Source organism: Chiroxiphia lanceolata, chromosome 15, assembly GCF_009829145.1.
Source record: "Chiroxiphia lanceolata isolate bChiLan1 chromosome 15, bChiLan1.pri, whole genome shotgun sequence".
Taxonomy (NCBI): Eukaryota; Metazoa; Chordata; class Aves; order Passeriformes; family Pipridae; genus Chiroxiphia; species Chiroxiphia lanceolata.
In genome coordinates, this window is record NC_045651.1 from 2659925 (window position 1) to 2682312 (window position 22388).

General features: G+C 57.3%; 1 protein-coding gene across 1 annotated transcript in view; it reads right to left on the reverse strand.

Moving 5' to 3' along the window:
• Positions 1-22388, reverse strand: part of LOC116794575 — an 88031-nt gene that overhangs the window by 56561 nt on the left and 9082 nt on the right. The window contains 3 exon segments of the mRNA XM_032703347.1: positions 14596-17293; positions 17295-17458; positions 18662-21473. Coding sequence (XP_032559238.1) covers positions 14596-17293; positions 17295-17458; positions 18662-21473 — 5674 coding nt within the window.

The following is a 22388-nucleotide window of genomic DNA, read 5'->3' on the forward strand; positions in this document are numbered from 1 at the left end:
GTCATAAGTCCGTAATTAAGCTATTGGTGAAATTCATCACGACAACCTGCACATACACAGGAAGAACCTCCCCGTGCACCCAAATCAGATTGATTACTATGTCGCCTACACAAAAGTCTTTGAGAAGACTAAAGTCACATTTTTGCCATTTTTCTTCACTGGGGACCACCATCGGACCATGGACTTGAGACAACTCTGCCATTTCCTCCACCATCCCTTTACATTACACACTTTCTCAAACAGCCACAACATTCACGAGTTTCTTTCCTCTTCAAAGCAAGCAAACAGACATCACCAAGGCACTGCTAATTAACCGGCCTATTCCTCCACCAGGAGCACAAAGATAACGGCACGGACGAGTTAGGAAACATTTCGTTGGTCTCTGCATTACCGTGGAGACACAGAAAGGCTGAGAAGAATAAAACAGATGTCGACTGATGTTGCACACGGGGCCCCTGAGTTCGGTTTCAAGAGAATCCCAACCTTCTCATACACATGTGCTGTCGGGAAGACACCTGACCCTGCGAGCAACGTAAATTCAATTTGCCAGTAATGCAACACATCGGTGGAGAATACTTAACCCTGACAGGAAGTCCACTTGTCAGGGGACAAAAGGAGAAACGAAGTGATGCTCTCTAAAAACACAAAGCCTGGCGAAAAAGAACCTCCAGCCAAGAGTAGCCTCCCTTCTACTACCTCGCCCACCAACTCTGAGGCTGAGCACCGACCCCATGTCCCTCTCACCGCAGCGAGAGGCACAGCGTCTCAATGAACGGTGCCTTACCTTACTTGTTAGCAAATTTCCCTGTGCAGGACACAGGCCACGGGGAAAAAAGGACACGGGAGCAACAGAGGGAAGCGTCGCAAACACAGTCCGGCATGAGGAACTCACTGGGAGAGGGGCGGGATCCGCCTGCTGGGCACCGGCAGGTTCCTGGTCTCCGAGCAGCGGCGCGGGCTCGTCGGGCGGCGGCCGGGCCGGCAGAGTGTCGCAGCAGCTGTCGGTCGAGAAGCGGAGGTGGCTCTTGCGCGAGTCGTCCGTGAGAGACACGTCGTGCGAGTAGGAGTGCAGGAAGGCGCGCACGCCGTCGATGCCCACGAAGTGCGTGGCCGGCACGCCGCGCAAGGCGCCGCTGGCCGCCGCCAGCAGCTGCTGCTGCGAGCGCCGCCAGCGCCGCAGGCGCAGCGCCAGCAGCAGCAGCAGGAAGGCGACGAAGAGGCACGACACGGCGGCCACGGCCAGCACCAGCCAGCGCGTCAGGCTGCCGCCCGCCTCGGCCGCCCCCGCCTCCGCCTCGGCCCGCGCCGCGCTGCCCAGCTCGGCCAGCAGCTCGGCCACGCTGTCGGCCAGCACCACGCTCAGCGTGGCCGTGGCCGACAGCGCCGGCCGCCCGTGGTCCTTGACCAGCACCACCAGGCTCTGGCGCGCCGCGTCGCGGGCCAGTGGCGAGCGCGCCGTGCGCACCTCGCCGCTGTGCAGCCCCACGCGGAACAGCCCCGGCTCCGTCGCCTTGGCCAGCTCGTACGACAGCCACGCGTTCTGACCCGCGTCCGCGTCCACCGCCACCACCTTGGCCACCAGCGCGCCGGCCTCGCTCGACCGCGCCGCCAGCTCCACGCCCGCCCAGCCCGAGCCCGACGCCGCCGCCGCCGCCGCCGGCGGGTACAGCACCTGCGGCGCGTTGTCGTTCTCGTCCACGATCACCAGCCGCACCGACACGTTGCTGCTCAGCGCCGGCGAGCCGCCGTCCTCCGCCCAAACCCACAGCCCCACCTCGCGCACCTGCTCGTAATCGAACGAGCGCAGCGCGTACAGCGCGCCCGTCTCCGCCTGCACCGACACGTACGACGACAGCGCCGAGCCCCGCACACCGCCCTCCCCCAGCCGGTACCGCACGCGCGCGTTCTCCCCCCAGTCCGAGTCCGTCGCCCGCACCCGCAGCACCAGCGCGCCCGCCACGTTGTTCTCCCGCAGCCGAGCGCTGTAGCGCTCCTGCAAGAACACCGGCGCGTTGTCGTTCACGTCCAGCACCCGCAGACACAGCACCCTGCTGCTCTGCAGCGACGGACGGCCGCCGTCGGCCGCCCGCACCGTCACGTTGTACTCCCACTCCTGCTCCCGGTCCAGCTCTCTCGCTGTCACCACGCGGTAGTAATCCTCATAGGATTTCTCCAGCCGGAACGGGAGGCTTCCGTCGAGGGAGCAGCGCACCTCGCCGTTGGCCCCCGAGTCCTGGTCCTGCACGTGCAGCAGGGCCACCACCGTCCCCGTCGGGGCATCCTCAGAAATCTCACTCAGCGCCGACCGCACGGAAATCTCGGGCGCATTGTCGTTTATGTCTGTCACCGTGATTGTGGCTTTTGTCGTGTCGAAAAGTGCTCCACCATCATGTGCCTGAACCTCCAGTTCATATAAATCGCCTTCTTCATAGTCAAGGCTCTGCACTAACGTGATCGCTCCCGTCTCAGAGTCGAGATGGAAAATCTGCGAGGCTTTCTCTGTGATCTTCTTCAACGCGTATTTCACGTACCCGTTCAGACCTTCATCGGCGTCGGTGGCCGTGACGGTGACAAGGACGGAGCCCACGGGCACGTCCTCCGGCACACGCACCGTGTACTCCGCCTGGCTGAACACGGGCGCGTTGTCGTTCGCGTCCAGCACCGTCACGCGGATCCGCGCCGTGCCCGTCCGGGACGGGTCGCCGCCGTCGCTCGCCCTCAGCACCAGCTCGTGAAACGCCGCCTCCTCCCGGTCCAGCGCCTTCGCCAGCACCAGCTCGGGACGCTGATCCCCGCCGGGGCCCGTCTGCACGGCCAGCGAGAAGTGCTCGTCACCGCTCAGCTCGTAGTTCTGCAAGGAATTCCGTCCAGAGTCCGGGTCATGAGCCTCAGCCAGTGGGAACCGCGATCCCGGGACTGTATTCTCGCTCATTCTCTCTTCGAGCTCAATTTCTTTGAAGCTCGGGGCGTTGTCGTTAATGTCCAATATTTCCACTGTGATTCCGTAAACCTTCATTTCCCCCTCCACTATCAGCTCACAGCGCAGCACGCATTGCTCCACACTCTCGCACAGCTGCTCTCTGTCGATCCTCTCGGCCGTCACTAAATGTCCCGTCTTCCCGTTCAGAGCAAAATACTGCGTCCTACCTCCGGTGACAACGCGGACGCCGCGGTCTGGGAGCGCCGGCAGCTGCAGCCCCAGGTCGTTGGCCACGTCGCCCACGAACGAGCCCTTGGGCATCTCCTCGGGCACCGAGTAGCGCAGCTGCCCCCACGCCGCCTCCCAGGCCGCCAGCAGGACGCCCCAGAGCAGCACTCGCTGCCGCCGGCCCCAGCGCCTCCCCGCCGCGCACATCTCCGCCGCCGCACCGCCGGCACCGCAACACCGCCGGCAGATCCCCGCCGCCGATCGCCGAGCAGACTCCCGCTCCTACACCGCGTCGCCTCTTGTGGCTCCTCCGTCTCCGTTTAGCACAGTTCCGCACCGCGGGGACGATCACAGACTGCCTGGCCTCCGATCCAGGAATCCAGCGATCGAGCCGGGCCGCAGCGGGCGGGGCTGCAGCGCTCCCACCTTCCTCTCGCTCCTCTCGGTCAACAGCGGCGCCCGCAGCCTCCTCCCGGCACTGCACGCACCGAGCGCCAACGAGACATGCCCACCCTTCCTCGCCCACGGGCAGCTCGCATAGACCGACAGGCACCATGGAGAGACATCGGTCCCGTGCAGCGCGAACCTCCTGCCTCGGCTTTTCTGCGGGAGATCTCTGCTTTGATCGTCCAAGTGATCACGATCCAGAGAAAGGCAGAGGCATCCTCTGCGCTTGGTGTTTCTACTGCACGGGTAACTAATTATTTACTAATGCCAGTATATATAAATGAAAACATTTTTTTCTTATTTTAACTTCTAGATTACTGCTAGTCTTATCTATTTGTTCAAAAGCAGGCTTTGAGATACATACTCCCAACACCCCGGATAGCCAGAGGTATAAGGCTCATGAACACAAGTGGGATGGGAGCAATGGCATGCTTCTTGAAGTCACAGAGCTAATTGCTGCATGATTGAATTATCAATAGAAATAAAGATGCAGCTAATATCTTAAAGGAAATTGGAAGGGCTTCAGAAGTTTCATCTCCCATCTAGGACAAACTTAGGGTTTCCTTAGATGATACACATCTACATTTAATCATTTTATAGCCGCAAGAAAGATATTTGTTTTTCTCAGAAATCAATGTGTAAAGGATTGAAGTTTGTTAAGAAAGTATTCATCTAATTCTATCTTGTTCACTTTGGTACACGTTTTCAAAAAAAAAAAAAAAAGCTAAAACAGTAGAAGAAAAGTATAGCCGAAGACTCGAAACCCTGCTGACCGCTGAGACATATGTAAGTGGGCTTGATTGAAGTACAAAATCTGTCGTTTGACCAAACTCCCTTATATTTGATTCTTGCATATTTTCGTATCTCAGATATCTACCCTTGTAAACAGTCAGAATTCTACAAAATTGCTGTTCCACATAAAACAGAGCTCTTCACAACCCCCAAACTCTTTAGGTAAAGAGGATGGGGAAAAGACAACTCTATGAAACAGAAAATACTCTACACTTTCACCTAGGTATGAAATAAAAATCATGAAGAGTAAACCAGAGAGAACCGACAGCCAGAAGGCAAAAAGGAAGCCAAGCCATCCCACTACTGCATCCCCAAAATAACGGGCGACATTCCCTTCTTTCTCTAGGGATGGAGAACATACCTTTCAAACTCCGGTTCCTTTGGGAGTCCAATACGTAACCCTCTCCTCCCCCTAGATATTTACAAAACGGGCTGTGTACAGCTATAAACCACTACCAAGTACACCCTTTCTGGACAAATCAATGAGGAAGGCAAAAGCTCCAACGCTGTGTCAGTGCTTATTATTCCCCACTCTGTCATGCAGAATCAGAGGATCTCCTTCTGTGGAGTAAAACCCCTCATTCGGTGTTGTGAACGCATAGTAATTTATAGAGTATAGTGTTGAAGACATAACATCTCAGCTGAACTTGAACAAAGCTGTGACCAGTGAAGAACCTAATGCTCTCCATGGAAAAGGCATGGCCTGCCCGTTCCTTAATTCAGTTATTCACACAGACACAGACTTGCACCTCACAGCCATACAAACCGCAGAAACATAGGGGAACACTGCTGACTAGCTCAAAGGAAAGTTGTAGGAAAAATTCTCAGGTGTAACTGAAGCTCTCATGAAGGAAAAAGCAAAAATTTCCACTGCATCATGGAGACAAAGGTACTATCTCCGTGGAGACCACGCAAAGAAAGCGGGAGGGAAAGGACATATCGGAAAGCCTCAAAACAGCAGGAGTACGCGGATCTACAGAACGTAGAAGCAGACCTTTACAAGTCCTCTACGGTTTTATGCAGCCTAAGTTGAACAACAACAACCTCCCAACTGAGCCGACATCTGTGACAGCTCACGAGGCAGGAAGTGCCGGTTGGCAACGCCTGCTGCCTAAAACAGGGCGGAGTTATTACCGGCGCCTGGGGAAACAGCGACCGGCACTAACTGCAGCAGAATAGACACAAAACCCAAGAGCCCACTGCCACCTGCATACCCTTAGGAAAACGTCGGAAGGAGGGAGTGAAGGCTCTTACAGACCTGCGGTGCGTCGGGGTCAGCGGGCGGCTCTCCCAGGACGGCGCTGCTGCTCGGACTCGGCTTCTCGCTGGGCTCCCCGGCCACAAGCTCCTCCGCGGGCACGATGGGCAGCGGCGGCGGCGGCCAAGCGGCCTCGGCGGCGGCGCGGGGCGGAGCCGCCACGCACAGGTTGTAGGAGTAGGGCAAGGTGCCCTCGCAGAAGTCGGCCGGGAAGGCGGCGCCGGCCAGCGACAAGCGCTGCGCGCCCAGGCAGCGCAGCACGGCGGGCGGCCCGGCCCGCCGCAGCCGCGCCAGCACCAACAGCGCCACGCTCAGCACCAAGAGCGCCGACAGCAGCGCCAGCGCCAGCACCAGCCAGAACTGCAGCTCGCCCGCCGCCTCGGCGCCCGCCGCCCGCTCGCTCAGCTCCGGCAGCGCCTCCTGCAAGCTCTCGGCCAGCACCACGTGCAGCGTGGCCGTGGCCGACAGCGCCGGCTCGCCGTGGTCCTTCACCACGGCCACCAGGCGCTGCTTGGCCGCGTCCCTCTCCGACACGGCCCGCGCCGTGCGCACCTCGCCGCTCTGCAGCCCCACGCGGAACAGCGCCGGCTCCGACGCCTGCACCAGCTCGTACGACAGCCACGCGTTGCGCCCCGCGTCCGCGTCCACCGCCACCACCTTGCCCACCAGGTAGCCGGCCGACGCCGAACGCGGCACCACCTCGAAAGCCGAACCCACCGATGCTCCCGACGCTCCCGATGCCGGGGGCGGGTAGAGCACCCGCGGCGCGTTGTCGTTCTGGTCGAGCACGAAGACGCGCACCGTGGCCGTCGAGCTGCGCGCCGGCGACCCGCCGTCCTGCGCCCGCACGGCCACCGCGAACTCGCGGCACTGCTCGTAGTCCAACGAGCGCTGCGCGTACACCGCGCCGCTCCGCGCCTCCACCGACACCAGCGGCGCCGCGCCCGCCGCGCCCGCGCTGCCGCCCGACAGCCAGTAGCTCACGCGCCCGTTCGCGCCCGCGTCCGAGTCCCGAGCGACAACGCGCAACACCAGCGCGCCCACCAAGTTGTTCTCCCGCACGTACGCGCTGTACGACGCCTCCTCGAACACCGGCGCGTTGTCGTTCACGTCCGACACCTCCAGCACCAGCTCCCTGCTGCTCCACAGCGACGGGCTGCCCCGGTCCCGGGCCACCACCGTCACGCGGTGCTCGCACGCCTGCTCGCGGTCCAGCGCGCTCGCCGTCACCACCTTCGACGAGCCGCCCGACGACGCCACGAGCGACAGCGGCGCCTCTCCCGACAGCTCGCACGACACCTCACCGTTCTCGCCGGAGTCCCGGTCTCGCACTTTCAGCAGGGCCACCACGGTGCCCACTGGAGCGTCCTCGGGCACGGGGCTCGACAGTGACAGAATGGTGATTTCAGGGGCATTGTCGTTCTCGTCTATGACGTCTATCTGCACTTCACAGTGACCAATGAGTCCGCCCCCATCCCTGGCTTCCAAACCGAAGCTGTATTTAGTCGCCTCCTCGAAATCGAGCGGCCTCTCGGTCCTGATCTCACCACTCTCTTTGTCGATAGAGAACAACTCGCGAATCCCGGCCGGGACGTTGACAAACGAGTAGGAGACCCGCCCATTGGACCCCGCGTCCGCATCCGTAGCCCGCACCTGCAGCACCAGCGACCCCGCCGGCAGATTCTCCACCACTTGCGCGTCGTACACGTTTTTGCTGAACACGGGCGGGTTGTCGTTGGCGTCAGATACGTTGACACGAACCTGAACAGTCCCGGACCTCGCAGGGTCTCCACCGTCCACTGCCGTCAGCATCAGCTCAAAGGAGCTCTGCTTTTCTCTATCCAGCGCTCTCTCCAGCGCTAATTCCGGCTGCTTCTTTCCACTCGTGATCTCCTTCACGGCCAGACTGAAGGACGGGTTGCTGCTGAGTTGATAAGTAATCAGGGAATTACTTCCCACGTCCGCATCTTGGGCCATCTCCAGAGGAAAACGAGCACCTGGAACCGTCCATTCACTGATCTCGAGTTCCAGGGTATCCTTGCTGAAGACCGGGGAGTTGTCATTCACGTCCTCAATGGCCACTTCGACACGGAAGACGTTGAGCGGGTTGTGCACCAGCGCCTCGAAGCTGATGGAGCAGGACGCCAAGTTGCCGCACAGCTCCTCCCGGTCCAGCCTCTCGCTCACGTACAGGTTCCCGTTCCCCTCGCTCACCGTGAAGTATTGCTTGTCCGCGCTGAGGCGCAGCTTGCGCGCCGGCAGCTCGTGGGCGCTGAGCCCCAGGTCCCGGGCCAGCGGCCCCACCAGCGAGCCTCTGGGCAGCTCCTCGGCCATGGAGTAGCGGAGCCGCTCCGCCGCCGCCCGCCAGCACAGGCCCAGCAGCACAGCGCCCAGCACCAGCGCTCGCCCGCCGCCCGGCCCGCCGCTCGCCCTCCGCCCGCCCGACATTGCCCCCGGCGCTCGCTCGCCAAGCTCGCCAGGCTCCTGCCGCTGCCCTGCCTCCCTCGCAGCCGCTCCGCGCGGCCGCCGCAGCGCCCGACAAAGCGCACCCAGCCCGCCGCCGCCTCCAACTCGGACGCCTCTGCTGCCCGCGCCGCGCCGCCTCTCGCCTCTGCTGCCCGTGCTGCTGCCGCTCTGGCCCGCACTGCCCGGACGAGCCAGCAGCCGCCGGGGACAGGACGCACCGCCGGCCGCCGCCGCGGCTCCGGCAACGCTCGCCGGCGGCCAACAGCGGCACCCGGAGGCGCCGACACAACACTGCAGCCGCCTCACGCCCGCCACCAGCGGGGACCAACTTTGGGCCCTGCTGGGGCTGCACCGCCCATGGGGTCTCTCCTCCATTCCAATCAGCAATCAAAGCAGGAACGGCTTAATGTGCTTCCTAAGGCCTTTGGAACTGAGATGCGCTGTCGGCTGCTTTTACATCATTATTGCAGTGAATAGTCAGAAGCAAATATTCATAAGTATTCATAGCAGAGTGATAAAGGAAGGAACTCAGCTGCTCTTAATAAAACCAGGCCCAACTATAGGACCAGTAAAGGACAATATAGGGAAGACTTCAAGAGCATTTTTGCACTGTATGTGATATCTTGGATTCTGCTGAATTCATTCCCTGGGATGAATTAACCCAAGAAATGGATCAGCCTAAAGCAATGGAAGCAATCTCTGTGCTAAGGGAGCAGATTTAACAGTTACTCTTTTGTCTGTCATCCTTGAAACATCCTTCTTTTTATTTCCATACTTGTGGGGCTGACGATGGGAAACTGCAAAGCCACACCGAGTCCTTCATAGATTCAAACAATGGTTTTGGTTGGAAGGGCTCTTTCAAGGTCATTGAAAGCATGCATTGCTCCAGCTGGTGTCTCACAAAAAGAGCTTAGAGGGGGTGAACAATCCCTATCACCCTGTTTGCCTTAATACCTCTTATATTGTGCAGGATACAACCTTCTTTCTAAGCAGCAAGTGCATTTTGCCAAATCATGTCCCATTTTACCACCCACCAGTAACCCCATGTACTTCTCTGCAAAGCTCTTCCCAATTCCCTACTCCCTACTGAAACTGCAGATTGCCCTGACCCAGGCGCAGAACCTTTCCCTTGGCCTTGTTGAACTTCAGGATGTTTTCATGGTCCGTCTCCTCCAGCCTATCCAGGTCTCTCTAGTTGGCATCTCTGCCCTCTCATGAATCAGCTCAGCTTGGTGTCAGCTGCACATTTGCTGAGGGTGTGCTCAATCCCAGTGTCTATGAAGACACTAAACAGTACTGGTCCCAGGAAGGACCCTTGGGGGACAAGTTGCAGGTTTGCAGTTGGACATTCAGCTGTTGTCTGTAAGTCTTTGGAGGTGACTATCCAGCCAGTTCCTCATCCATGTAACAGTCTCCAGATGAGTGTCCAGCATGTTCTGGGCAACTGGGTGAGAGACACTCTGCACATACTCTCCCACCAGCCCCTGGTCTGTTTAGAGAAGCCTTGGCTTCACTGGGTGACCCCTCTGCCCTTGGAGGATTGCAGTAGAGGTGGTTTGGCACTGTTACACTACAGACAAGTGTGCCTGGGTGAGCACATAGGCCTGTGAAAGCTTCCCCTTCACAGCTGTAAACATCACAGGTGTGTAAGGGATCTCAGCTGCATTGGGACAGTTGGAAGAGAAGTGACCTTCCACATAAGAGCAGCCAGCCTGAGGTTGAGCTCATGACACCAAGAAAGGCAAGAGTTGGGAACACACAGAAAGGAACAGATCAGGTGTAATAACATTTCATGGGCCTCACTGTTCAGAAGCAGCTCAGATTACATGGTACCCCATCAGGTACATGCAGGTGTTATCTGTGACACTTCATAAGCAAAGGAATGACCATGTCCTTCTACAACCTCACACACAGAGCTCTCCTGTCTTCTCTTTGCTGCTACACAACTGGCAGCTTTGCTTGTGACCCTCTCATCACTGGCAAAATTTACCATGAGATGATAACCAAGAACACCAAGAAGGGAGGCACGTTTGCCTGCTCACCACCATTCTGAGAAAAAATGGAAGGATTCTAAAGCCCACAAAATTATAAACCACCAAAATAAAAGAGGAGTGGTCGTACAGCAGAGAACGACTCATCAAAGGAATGACTAAGAGTGAATCTTCTGCCTTCTTTTACCACACACACTGTTCCACACACTTACAGCTTCTGCTTAGGTCTTGGTTACATCTATTTGTCCTGACAGTAACAGAACTCAAGGACATCTTCACATCTCCAGCCTTTCACACCTGCTGTAGCATGAACAAGAGGCACTAACACACCATGCATTGCTGAATGAAGCAGTGCTGATAAATACAAGGAAACCTTCTGACATGCCAAACTAAGAAACAAACCCCAAAAATGTAAATCAGAGAAGCAAGGCCAGGAAGCATCAGGAGACAAGGGGTGATCAGAGAACCTCACTGGGAAATCTTCTGGGTCTTCACTGGAATTCATCTCTGCAAGCACTTGGAAGTCACTGAGATCTCAAGTTGCAAGTGCAGCCCTAACATCTTACACTGGACTACCTAGTTATGGGATTCATTTTAAGAAAGAGCCCTCAGCTCTCAGCAATTCTCCCACAAATATCAAGCACTTTCACAAGCTCAACCTTCGGAGAAATTACAACAGATTCCCTTTTTGCTTTTTCTTCATATTCCTCACACACAGAATTGTGCCCGAGGTGGCTGAAGGAAGTCTTTGCTGTCAAACCACAGACATAGTTTCAAAGGCAGGAGCACTGGCCAGAAATGGGTAAAAAAGACCACGACCTCACAGGAAACAAAGGTCTAAAAGAAAGTCTGATTGCAACTATGAAGAAACTCTACAGCACTCTGCTCTACGGAGATAGAAATGGATAATAAAAATTTCATATAGGAAAGGTAATTCATTCTACACATCCATCATGGTTCTACAAGCACAGTTTTTCAGGAAATGCTTGATTGCTGGAGGACTCCTCATTACCTTTCAGGACAGGGATACCAGGATCAGAGGAAACATGGCACAGACCTTGGCACCAGGCATGAAATCAAACCACTGATCAGTCAAACCCACACTGACCCAACCATTTTCCTCACTCAAATCCAGCCTCTCCATCTCCTGGCTCTGCATTCTCAGCCTTTGGTTGCACCATGGACAATACCCAACTTCTGACTACATGGCAGCCCCAGGGAAAAGAGCATTTCATTCAGTCCCATTTTAGGGAAATAGAAACTTACCAAAGGATTTGTCTTAGCTGATGTCCACCTTCAGGCTATGGAGAAGAAATCCTCTCCCACCCTGACAATCACAAGATGTCTCTTGATGTTTCACACTGAGTGAAGGAATCAATACTTGGAAGAGACCTTCAAGATCATGTAGATCCAACCCTCAGCCCAGCACTACCACAGTCACCCCTAAACCATATCCCCAAGTGCCACATCCAGAGGCCTCTCAACACTTCCAGAGAGGGTGACTCCACCACCTTCCCGGTCAAGTTACTCCAATGTCTGATCACTCTTTTCGAGAAACAAACAAAGAAAAAATCAAATATCTAATCTGGATCTCCCATGGTACAGCTTAAGACCATTTTCTGTTCCTCTTTCCCTTAAGACATGGCAGAAGAGAACAACCTCCACCTCACTACAACTGCTTTTCAAGTAGATTGGTTGGAAAGGTTCTTTCAAGGTCATTCAATCCCCAGCTCTACCATGCACAGGAACACTTTCCACTAGACTAAAACACTCAAAACCTCATCCAACCTCATCAAAACCTCACCCAACCACAGCAATCAGGTGCCCCCTGAGCTTCCTCTTCTCCACAATAAGTAACCCCTGTTATCTCAAGAGAACTGAGATATCTGAGCTGCTCCTCAGAAGCTTCAACAGCTTTGGTTTGTTCACAGGATTGCCAGGCACAAGCAGGACCAGCTTTACTCCTTGACACAAAGCAAACAAACAAAGAAAACACAGCAAGAGTGAGAAACCATCAGAAGTGTTTGAAGCACAGATTCACATTTCAGATTGTGTCAGCTCTGGTAGGAACACAAAGGAAACTGGTTGGTAGGAAGCACACAGGAGACTCACACAGGAGATCACAGCATAGACCCCAGACACACTCATGTCTATGGCTGTGGAAAAACAAACAAGTTTGGAATCACAGCTGTGGCCTCATCCAACAACTGGAACAAACTGGACCTTTACACCTCTCTTTTAGCCACTTCACACTGTGTCAGAGTCAACTCCTGCACCAGCCTTTTCTCTGGGCAAACAGAACTCTTTTCTCCATCTGAAACCCACATCACAGGAAAGTTAAATCTGCCGATGGACAACATTACAAGAAAAGTTGTACGCACAACTCCTTAGATCCCAAGCATCACAACAAAGATTATTCTGTTCATTCCAATAATTTTAATAACTTTAAAATGTTATGCAGAACAAAAGCAGTCAGTAGCTCAGTTAAAAACCCAGTCATTGCAGTAGCAGCTCAAAGGGAACATCACACATGGGCTCTTTGAAAGCTCTATCACCATAATGTAAGATGTGCTGAACCCAAAACTTGGCTATTTGAGTCCAAACCATGCAATAGCAAAAAATAAGACTCTTTCTGACTTATTTTCATAAGGTGTAGTTGCAACCCTGGGAATCAACAAAACACAGGCCATGTCTCCACCAGCACCTCCTCACACACAACACACACAACACTCTCCTCAAACTCTTCACAGCTCTCATGGTTAAGATCTTCAAAACTGACAGAAAGACCCTCCCAAAAAAAAGAAATGTTGCTCAGACGTCTCCTTACTATGGATAATATTTGACTTCTCACCCTTGGCATGTCACAAGCAAGAGCATTTCTTACAGTGACAGTTGAAAGAAACATGTCTCTCGATGTCTCTCTCTTTCCAGCTGTAAACAGGAAAGGCACCTACAGAACAGGCAGGCAAATAGAGCAGATCTCATCTTCCACACACTATCAGAGAGAAAGAACCATCTTCAGGTCATCAAAGAGCAAAGCAAGAAATAAACACCTGCAGAAAGGAAGAGATCATGACACACTATTCCCAGTTATGTGACTAAGAGTAGGCAATAATTCAGGTGTTTAGTAAGCAGTGAACACACAACTTGCTTTCCCCAAGGCTCCCTCACACATGACCTTTGTCATAACTACATAATTAAGCTGTGCAGTTACACAATTAGGACAACATGCAAACACATACAAAGAACTTCCCAGGGCTGGAATAACATGTCTTCCAGCCAAACAGTTTGAGAAGGACAACTTCAGATTGCATGATACTAGAGGTGGGTAAAGAACAAGAAAACAAGAAAAGCATTCCCTTGTGTCCTTCAACAGACCCTCCTGCACAGCTCCCAGGACTGGAACCACCAAGCCTTCTCAACATTCAGGGTGCTCAAGCACCCATCTAATTTATAACCATGACACATAAGGCCCAGTTTCCCAGATCACACAGGTATCTTTATATATCTGTATAAAAGATGATACGTTTCTCTGCTCACTGATCTTCTTTGAAGAAACCTCAAAGTTCTAAAAGGCAAAGAGGAGCAGTGCTCCAGTGAATGTATGCAGACGTTCCCAGTGGGTCAGTGAAGGTCTGCATAGGGGCAATCACCCTCTCCTTACATCTCCCTCTGCATCTTGAGTCTCTCCCCTCGCACTCACTCAAGGCTCTTACCATGACATGTCTTTTATAGCCAAGGCACATCGAGCCTCATTGCACAAGACTCAACCTCAAAAGACAAGAAATCAGCAAAACACCCCTGCCATTTCCTCCTGCATTTCCTCCTCCATATACAGCACCCACAACTCCTTTTGAGCAGTCACAACTTTCACTATGATCCTTCATCTTCATAACAGGCAGACAGACATCATCAAGGCACCAGTTGTTGTCTGGCCAATTTCTCTACAAGAAACACGCAGAGCAAAGTATGGACGAATACAAAGACAATTCCTACTGACCTCCATTACGTATTATTGAGACACATGAAGGCTACAACTGTACAAATTATGAGCAACAAAGTTACATATGGTAAAGTTAATACTGCAGTCTAGAGAACCTCACCCATATCAAGTGCATGTGCCATTGGGAAGACACCTGAACCTGCAAAGAATTTGCTAATAAGGCAACACATCTGTACAGAAGACCTAGGACTGAAAGGAACACGGGTGTTACACATGTCAAGGTACAGAAAGCACTTGGCACATGATGAAAACACGAAGCTTCACTCAAACCTCCAGCCACCATCAGCCTCACTACACCCGCCTCCTCAGCAACCTGGAGCACCGAGCAAGGACCCTACGTCCACTCCCACCAGCCCACAGAGTGTCAATGCACGAACCTCTGCCAGCTTTGTCAGCAAACTTCCGTACACAGAGAACAGAATACGGCGGGGAAAGAGCAGCAGAGCAGAAGAGGAAGCTTCGCAGAAACAATTTGGTCTGAAGAACTCACCGGGAGAGGGGCGGGGTCCGCCTGCTGGGCACCGGCAGGTTCCTGGTCTCCGAGCAGCGGCGCGGGCTCGTCGGGCGGCGGCCGGGCCGGCAGGGTGTGGCAGCAGCTGTCGGTCGAGAAGCGGAGGTGGCTCTTGCGCGAGTCGTCCGTGAGAGACACGTCGTGCGAGTAGGAGTGCAGGAAGGCGCGCACGCCGTCGATGCCCACGAAGTGCGTGGCCGGCACGCCGCGCAAGGCGCCGCTGGCCGCCGCCAGCAGCTGCTGCTGCGAGCGCCGCCAGCGCCGCAGGCGCAGCGCCAGCAGCAGCAGCAGGAAGGCGACGAAGAGGCACGACACGGCGGCCACGGCCAGCACCAGCCAGCGCGTCAGGCTGCCGCCCGCCTCGGCCGCCCCCGCCTCCGCCTCGGCCCGCGCCGCGCTGCCCAGCTCGGCCAGCAGCTCGGCCACGCTGTCGGCCAGCACCACGCTCAGCGTGGCCGTGGCCGACAGCGCCGGCCGCCCGTGGTCCTTGACCAGCACCACCAGGCTCTGGCGCGCCGCGTCGCGGGCCAGTGGCGAGCGCGCCGTGCGCACCTCGCCGCTGTGCAGCCCCACGCGGAACAGCCCCGGCTCCGTCGCCTTGGCCAGCTCGTACGACAGCCACGCGTTCTGACCCGCGTCCGCGTCCACCGCCACCACCTTGGCCACCAGCGCGCCGGCCTCGCTCGACCGCGCCGCCAGCTCCACGCCCGCCCAGCCCGAGCCCGACGCCGCCGCCGCCGCCGCCGGCGGGTACAGCACCTGCGGCGCGTTGTCGTTCTCGTCCACGATCACCAGCCGCACCGACACGTTGCTGCTCAGCGCCGGCGAGCCGCCGTCCTCCGCCCAAACCCACAGCCCCACCTCGCGCACCTGCTCGTAATCGAACGAGCGCAGCGCGTACAGCGCGCCCGTCTCCGCCTGCACCGACACGTACGACGACAGCGCCGAGCCCCGCACACCGCCCTCCCCCAGCCGGTACCGCACGCGCGCGTTCTCCCCCCAGTCCGAGTCCGTCGCCCGCACCCGCAGCACCAGCGCGCCCGCCACGTTGTTCTCCCGCAGCCGAGCGCTGTAGCGCTCCTGCAAGAACACCGGCGCGTTGTCGTTCACGTCCAGCACCCGCAGACACAGCACCCTGCTGCTCTGCAGCGACGGACGACCGCCGTCGGCCGCCCGCACCGTCACGTTGTACTCCCACTCCTGCTCCCGGTCCAGCTCTCTCGCTGTCACCACGCGGTAGTAGTCTTCCAAGGACTTCTCCAGCCGAAACGGGACGCCCCCGTCGATGGAGCAGCGCACCTCGCCGTTGGCCCCCGAGTCTCGGTCGTGCACGTGCAGCAGGGCCACCACCGTCCCCGATGGAGCGTCCTCCGAGATCTCGCGCACCGCTGAGGATACTGTCAGTTCGGGCGCGTTGTCATTCATATCTGTCACGGTGATCTCGACTTTTGTTGTGTCGGAAAGGTCACCGCCATCCCGTACCTGAACCTCCAGTTCATGTAAGGATATTTCCTCGAAGTCCAAATAGCCTTTAATGGTTATTTTTCCCGACTCAGAGTCCAGGTGAAAAAGTTCTGACTCTCGGTCTGAAATTTTGTTGAAACTATATTTCACGTGCCCGTTCAGACCCTCGTCGGCATCGGTGGCCGTGACGGTGACAAGGACAGAGCCCACGGGCACGTCCTCCGGCACACGCACCGTGTACTCCGCCTGGCTGAACACGGGCGCGTTGTCGTTCGCGTCCAGCACCGTCACGCGGATCCGCGCCGTGCCCGTCCGGGACGGCTCGCCGCCGTCGCTCGCCCTCAGCACCAGCTCGTGAAACGCCGCCTCCTCCCGGTCCAGCGCCTTCGCCAGCACCAGCTCGGGACGCTGATCCCCGCCGGGGCCCGTCTGCACGGCCAGCGAGAAGTGCTCGTCACCGCTCAGCTCGTAGTTCCGCAGGGAATTCCGTCCAGAGTCTGGGTCGTGAGCCCTGGGAAGTGGAAACCGCGACCCTGGGGCTGTCGTTTCGCTTATTCTCTGTTCCAACTCAATATCCTTGAAGCTCGGGGCGTTGTCGTTAATGTCCGTGATTTCCACTTCAATTGGGTAAACTTTCATTTCCCCCTCCACTATCAGCTCACAGCGCAGCACGCATTGCTCCACCAGCCGGCACAGCTGCTCTCTGTCGATCCTCTCGGCCGTCACTAAGTGTCCCGTCTTCACGTGCAGAGCAAAATACTGTGTCCTACCTTTGTCCAAGAGGTGGATGCCGTGGTCTCGGAGCTCCGGCATCTGCAGCCCCAGGTCCTTGGCCACGTCGCCCACGAACGAGCCCTTGGGCATCTCCTCGGGCACCGAGTAGCGCAGCTGCCCCCACGCCGCCTCCCAGGCCGCCAGCAGGACGCCCCAGAGCAGCACTCGCTGCCGCCGGCCCCAGCGCCTCCCCGCCGCGCACATCTCCGCCGCCGCACCGCCGGCACCGCAACACCGCCGGTAGATCCCCGCCGCCGATCCCCAATCTGGCTCCCGCTCCGGCTACGACTTGCCGCTCCCGGACAGTGTCGCCGACCCCTCTGCCTCGCTGTATCTGGGCTCCTCACCGCCGGGACGATCGGAAACAGACCGCTTCCCGATCCAGGAATCCAGCGATCCAGCGATCGAGCCGGGCCGCAGCGGGCGGGGCTGCAGCGCTCCCACCTTCCTCTCGCTCCTCTCGGTCAACAGCGGCGCCCGCAGCCTCCTCCCGGCACTGCACGCACCGAGCGCCAACGAGACATGCCCGCCCTGCCTTGAGCACGGGAAGCTCAAAAAGACGGGACATTCGCCGCGGAAATGTCGGGTCCAGTACAGCGGAGACCTGGGATTATGTTCTTTCTACCGCACGGAAAAATATTGATGGGATTGTGATAATCTATAGATACAAAGTTCTTTTCATATGGCTTGAAGAGAATTACGATTCTACTCTCCTAAGGCAAGAAAGCACTTGTTCCCTGCAACTGCAGAGCTTTTTGTGCCATTCGTTCTCCAGGGTTTTCTCACTGAGCATCAACACCCGAACACCTCCAGTCACAGTAGATTCCCAGACCTAGAGTAATTGCACATAGCAACGATGAAGATTCCTCCCCAAAAGAAGCCAATCTAGGGGCTGCCCTTCTGTCTTGTACATCCGAGGCTGCTCTGAGTCACCCTGCATTACTCTCCTCCAACCAGTACTTCCCAATTTTTCATGACATCCTAAATGTAAGGCCCCGCTTTTGCATACAGCTTAATGCTCCATTCTTGATCACAGCCTTAGCGAGAGATGCTATCAAGCATTTTTTAGATCACATTCAATCAATAAGAAGGAACCAAACTCTGAATGAGAAATAATCACAGAAACAGAACAAAGAAATAAACGTCTGCTAAAATAAACTGATCTCATCATAGCTTGCCTTTTCTATAGCCCACTTACACCAAAAAATGGGACGGCACAGGGGGGAGGTAAGCATATTCCTTAGGGAAGAATAGCTCCCTCTTCATCTAGCATGTTTCCTTAACATGTCTAAATAATAAACAGATTGCAGTGCGTCTACACGGTAAAAAAGGATCAGAAAGGGAAAATCTCATTACTGAGCGTCAATTGCATTGCCAACTCCACCATGTGGAATTAACAGATCTAAGTATCCATCTTCACCGTGACTAACTCATAATATTTCACACAACACAAAGTTTGCAGAAAAACCCGAGCAGTTGAACAAAGAGGTTCTGTCTCTACGTTTCTGCGCTGAGAGAAAAATTAGAGAAAGCAGACCGCAGAAACAGATCTTTACAAGTCCTCTACGGTTTTCTGCAGCATAAGTTGAACGACAAGAACCTCCCAACTGAGCCGACATCTGTGACAGCTCATAAGGCAGGAAATCCAGATTTGCAACGCCTGCTGCCTAAACGAGGCAGAGTTATTACTCGCACCTGTGGAAACAGTGACGGCCACTAACTGCACCAGAACAAAGCCAAAGAGCGCAAAGCCACATGCACACCCCTAGGAAAACCTCAGACAGAAAGAGTGAAGGGGCTTACAGACCTGGAGTGCGTCGGGTTCGGCGGGCGGCTCTCCCGGGACGGCGCTGCTGCTCGGACTCGGCTTCTCGCAGGGCTCCCCGGCCACAAGCTCCTCCGCGGGCACGATGGGCAGCGGCGGCGGCGGCCAAGCGGCCTCGGCGGCGGCGCGGGGCGGAGCCGCCACGCACAGGTTGTAGGAGTAGGGCAAGGTGCCCTCGCAGAAGTCGGCCGGGAAGGCGGCGCCGGCCAGCGACAAGCGCTGCGCGCCCAGGCAGCGCAGCACGGCGGGCGGCCCGGCCCGCCGCAGCCGCGCCAGCACCAACAGCGCCACGCTCAGCACCAAGAGCGCCGACAGCAGCGCCAGCGCCAGCACCAGCCAGAACTGCAGCTCGCCCGCCGCCTCGGCGCCCGCCGCCCGCTCGCTCAGCTCCGGCAGCGCCTCCTGCAAGCTCTCGGCCAGCACCACGTGCAGCGTGGCCGTGGCCGACAGCGCCGGCTCGCCGTGGTCCTTCACCACGGCCACCAGGCGCTGCTTGGCCGCGTCCCTCTCCGACACGGCCCGCGCCGTGCGCACCTCGCCGCTCTGCAGCCCCACGCGGAACAGCGCCGGCTCCGACGCCTGCACCAGCTCGTACGACAGCCACGCGTTGCGCCCCGCGTCCGCGTCCACCGCCACCACCTTGCCCACCAGGTAGCCGGCCGACGCCGAACGCGGCACCACCTCGAAGGCCGAACCCGCCGAGCCCGGCGACGCCGCTCCCGCTGCCGGGGGCGGGTAGAGCACCCGCGGCGCGTTGTCGTTCTGGTCGAGCACGAAGACGCGCACCGTGGCCGTCGAGCTGCGCGCCGGCGACCCGCCGTCCTGCGCCCGCACGGCCACCGCGAACTCGCGGCACTGCTCGTAGTCCAACGAGCGCTGCGCGTACACCGCGCCGCTCCGCGCCTCCACCGACACCAGCGGCGCCGCGCCCGCCGCGCCCGCGCTGCCGCCCGACAGCCAGTAGCTCACGCGCCCGTTCGCGCCCGCGTCCGAGTCCCGAGCGACAACGCGCAACACCAGCGCGCCCACCAAGTTGTTCTCCCGCACGTACGCGCTGTACGACGCCTCCTCGAACACCGGCGCGTTGTCGTTCACGTCCGACACCTCCAGCACCAGCTCCCTGCTGCTCCACAGCGACGGGCTGCCCCGGTCCCGGGCCACCACCGTCACGCGGTGCTCGCACGCCTGCTCGCGGTCCAGCGCGCTCGCCGTCACCACCTTGGAAGAGCCGCCCGACGACGCCACGAGCGACAGCGGCGCCTCTCCCGACAGCTCGCACGACACCTCACCGTTCTCGCCGGAGTCCCGGTCCCGCACTTTCAGCAGGGCCACCACGGTGCCGACCGGCGCGTCCTCGGGCACGGGGCTCGACAGCGACAGGATCTCGATGTCGGGCGCGTTGTCATTCACGTCCAGCACCTCCACCTCCACCTTGCAGTGCGCCACCAGACCACCACCGTCCTTTGCCTCCACATCCAGGCTGTAAGTCCGCATGTCCTCGAAATCCAGAGCCTCCCGCAGCGTGATCGACCCAGTGTCTGCATCGACCACGAATGTCCGAAGCACCTTATCCAGCATTTCCCTGAATCTGTAGGTGATGTGGGCGTTGGTGCCGGCGTCGGCATCTGAGGCTGACACTTTCAATACCTCCGAACCCGGCGGCGTGTCCTCCCGAAGGCTCGTCCGGTACCGGTCCTGCGCAAAGACGGGCGGGTTGTCATTGGCGTCCGTCACGTTGACCCGAACCTGGACAGTCCCGGACCTCACGGGGTCCCCGCCATCCACTGCCGTCAGTAGCAGCTCAAAAGAGCTCTGCTTCTCCCGGTCCAACGCTCTCTCCAGCACTAATTCAGGCTTGCTTCCGCCCTGACTGTCCTTCGTGGCCAGAGAGAAGGACGGGTTGCTGCTGAGCTCGTAAGTCAGCAGCGAGTTGCTGCCCACGTCTGCATCTTGGGCCATCTCCAGTGGAAAACGAGTGCCAGGACGAATCGATTCATCGATCTCTAGTTCCAGTGCTGCCTTGTTGAAGGTCGGGGAGTTGTCATTCACGTCCTCAATGGACACCTCGACGTGGAAAACGTTGAGCGGGTTGTGCACCAGCGCCTCGAAGCTGACCGAGCAGGACAACGACTCGCCGCACAGCTCCTCCCGGTCCAGCCTCTCGCTCACGTACAGGTTCCCGTTCCCCTCGCTCACCGTGAAGTATTGCTTGTCCGCGCTGAGCCGCAGCTTGCGCGCCGGCAGCTCGTGGGCGCTGAGCCCCAGGTCCCGGGCCAGCGGCCCCACCAGCGAGCCTCTGGGCAGCTCCTCGGCCATGGAGTAGCGGAGCCGCTCCGCCGCCGCCCGCCAGCACAGGCCCAGCAGCACAGCGCCCAGCACCAGCGCTCGCCCGCCGCCCGGCCCGCCGCTCGCCCTCCGCCCGCCCGACATTGCCCACGGCGCTCGCTCGCCAAGCTCGCCAGGCTCCTGCCGCTCCCCTGCCTCCCTCGCAGCCGCTCCGCGCGCCCGACAAAGCGCCCGACAAAGCGCACCCAGCCCGCCGCCGCCTCCAACTCGGACGCCTCTGCTGCCCGCGCCGCGCCGCCTCTCGCCTCTGCTGCCCGGGCCGCTGCCGCTCTGGCCCGCACTGCCCGGACGAGCCAGCAGCCGCCGGGGACAGGACGCACCGCCGGCCGCCGCCGCGGCTCCAGCAACGCTCGCCGGCGGCCAACAGCGGCACCCGGAGGCGCCGACACAACACTGCAGCCGCCTCACGCCCGCCACCAGCGGGGACCAACTTTGGGCCCTGCTGGGGCTGCACCGCCCATGGGGTCTCTCCTCCATTCCAGTCAGCAATCAAAGCAGGAACGGCTTAATGTGCTTCCTAAGGCCTTTGGAACTGAGATGCGCTGTCGGCTGCTTTTACATCATTATTGCAGTGAATAGTCAGAAGCAAATATTCATAAGTATTCATAGCAGAGTGATAAAGGAAGGAACTCAGCTGCTCTTAATAAAACCAGGCCCAACTATAGGACGAATAAACGATAATATAGGGAAGACTTCAAGAGCATTTCTGCACTGTTTTACAGCTCTTGAATTCAGCTGAATTCATTACCTGGGATGAATTAACCGGAGAAATGGATCAGCCTAAAGCAGTGGAAGCAATATCTATCCTAAGGCAGCACAATAACAGTTACTCTTTTGTCTGTGATTCTTGAAACGTCCTTCCTTTCATTTCCATACTTGTGGGGCTGACAGTGGGAAAGTGCAAAGCCACACTCAGTCCTTCATAGATTCAAACATTGGTTTTGGTTGGAAGGGCTCTTTCAAGATAATTGAATGCACACTTCTGCCATGGTCAGGAACACTTTCCACTACACTAAAACACTCAAAATCTCATCCAACCTTCCCTTTAACTGAAAGCATATTCCTAAATTCTCTGCGCCATAAAATCTGTTTTCCTCTGTCTTGTCACTACAAGCCTTGGTAAAATGGCTCTCTCCATCTTTCTTTTAAGCTTACTTCATAAATTGAAAAAGTAAAAGCATTTTACACAGAGGCTTCTTTCATCCATGCTTTAGGACCTGAACTCCTTAAGCCCATATTACAGCAGTGGTGTTCCAGCCCTCAGACCATTTTTATGGTTGTCTGGGGACTCTAAGAGGTCTATGTCTTTTTGGAATATCAGCTCCAGGTCTGTATGGATTGCTCTAGCTGGTGTCTCACAAAA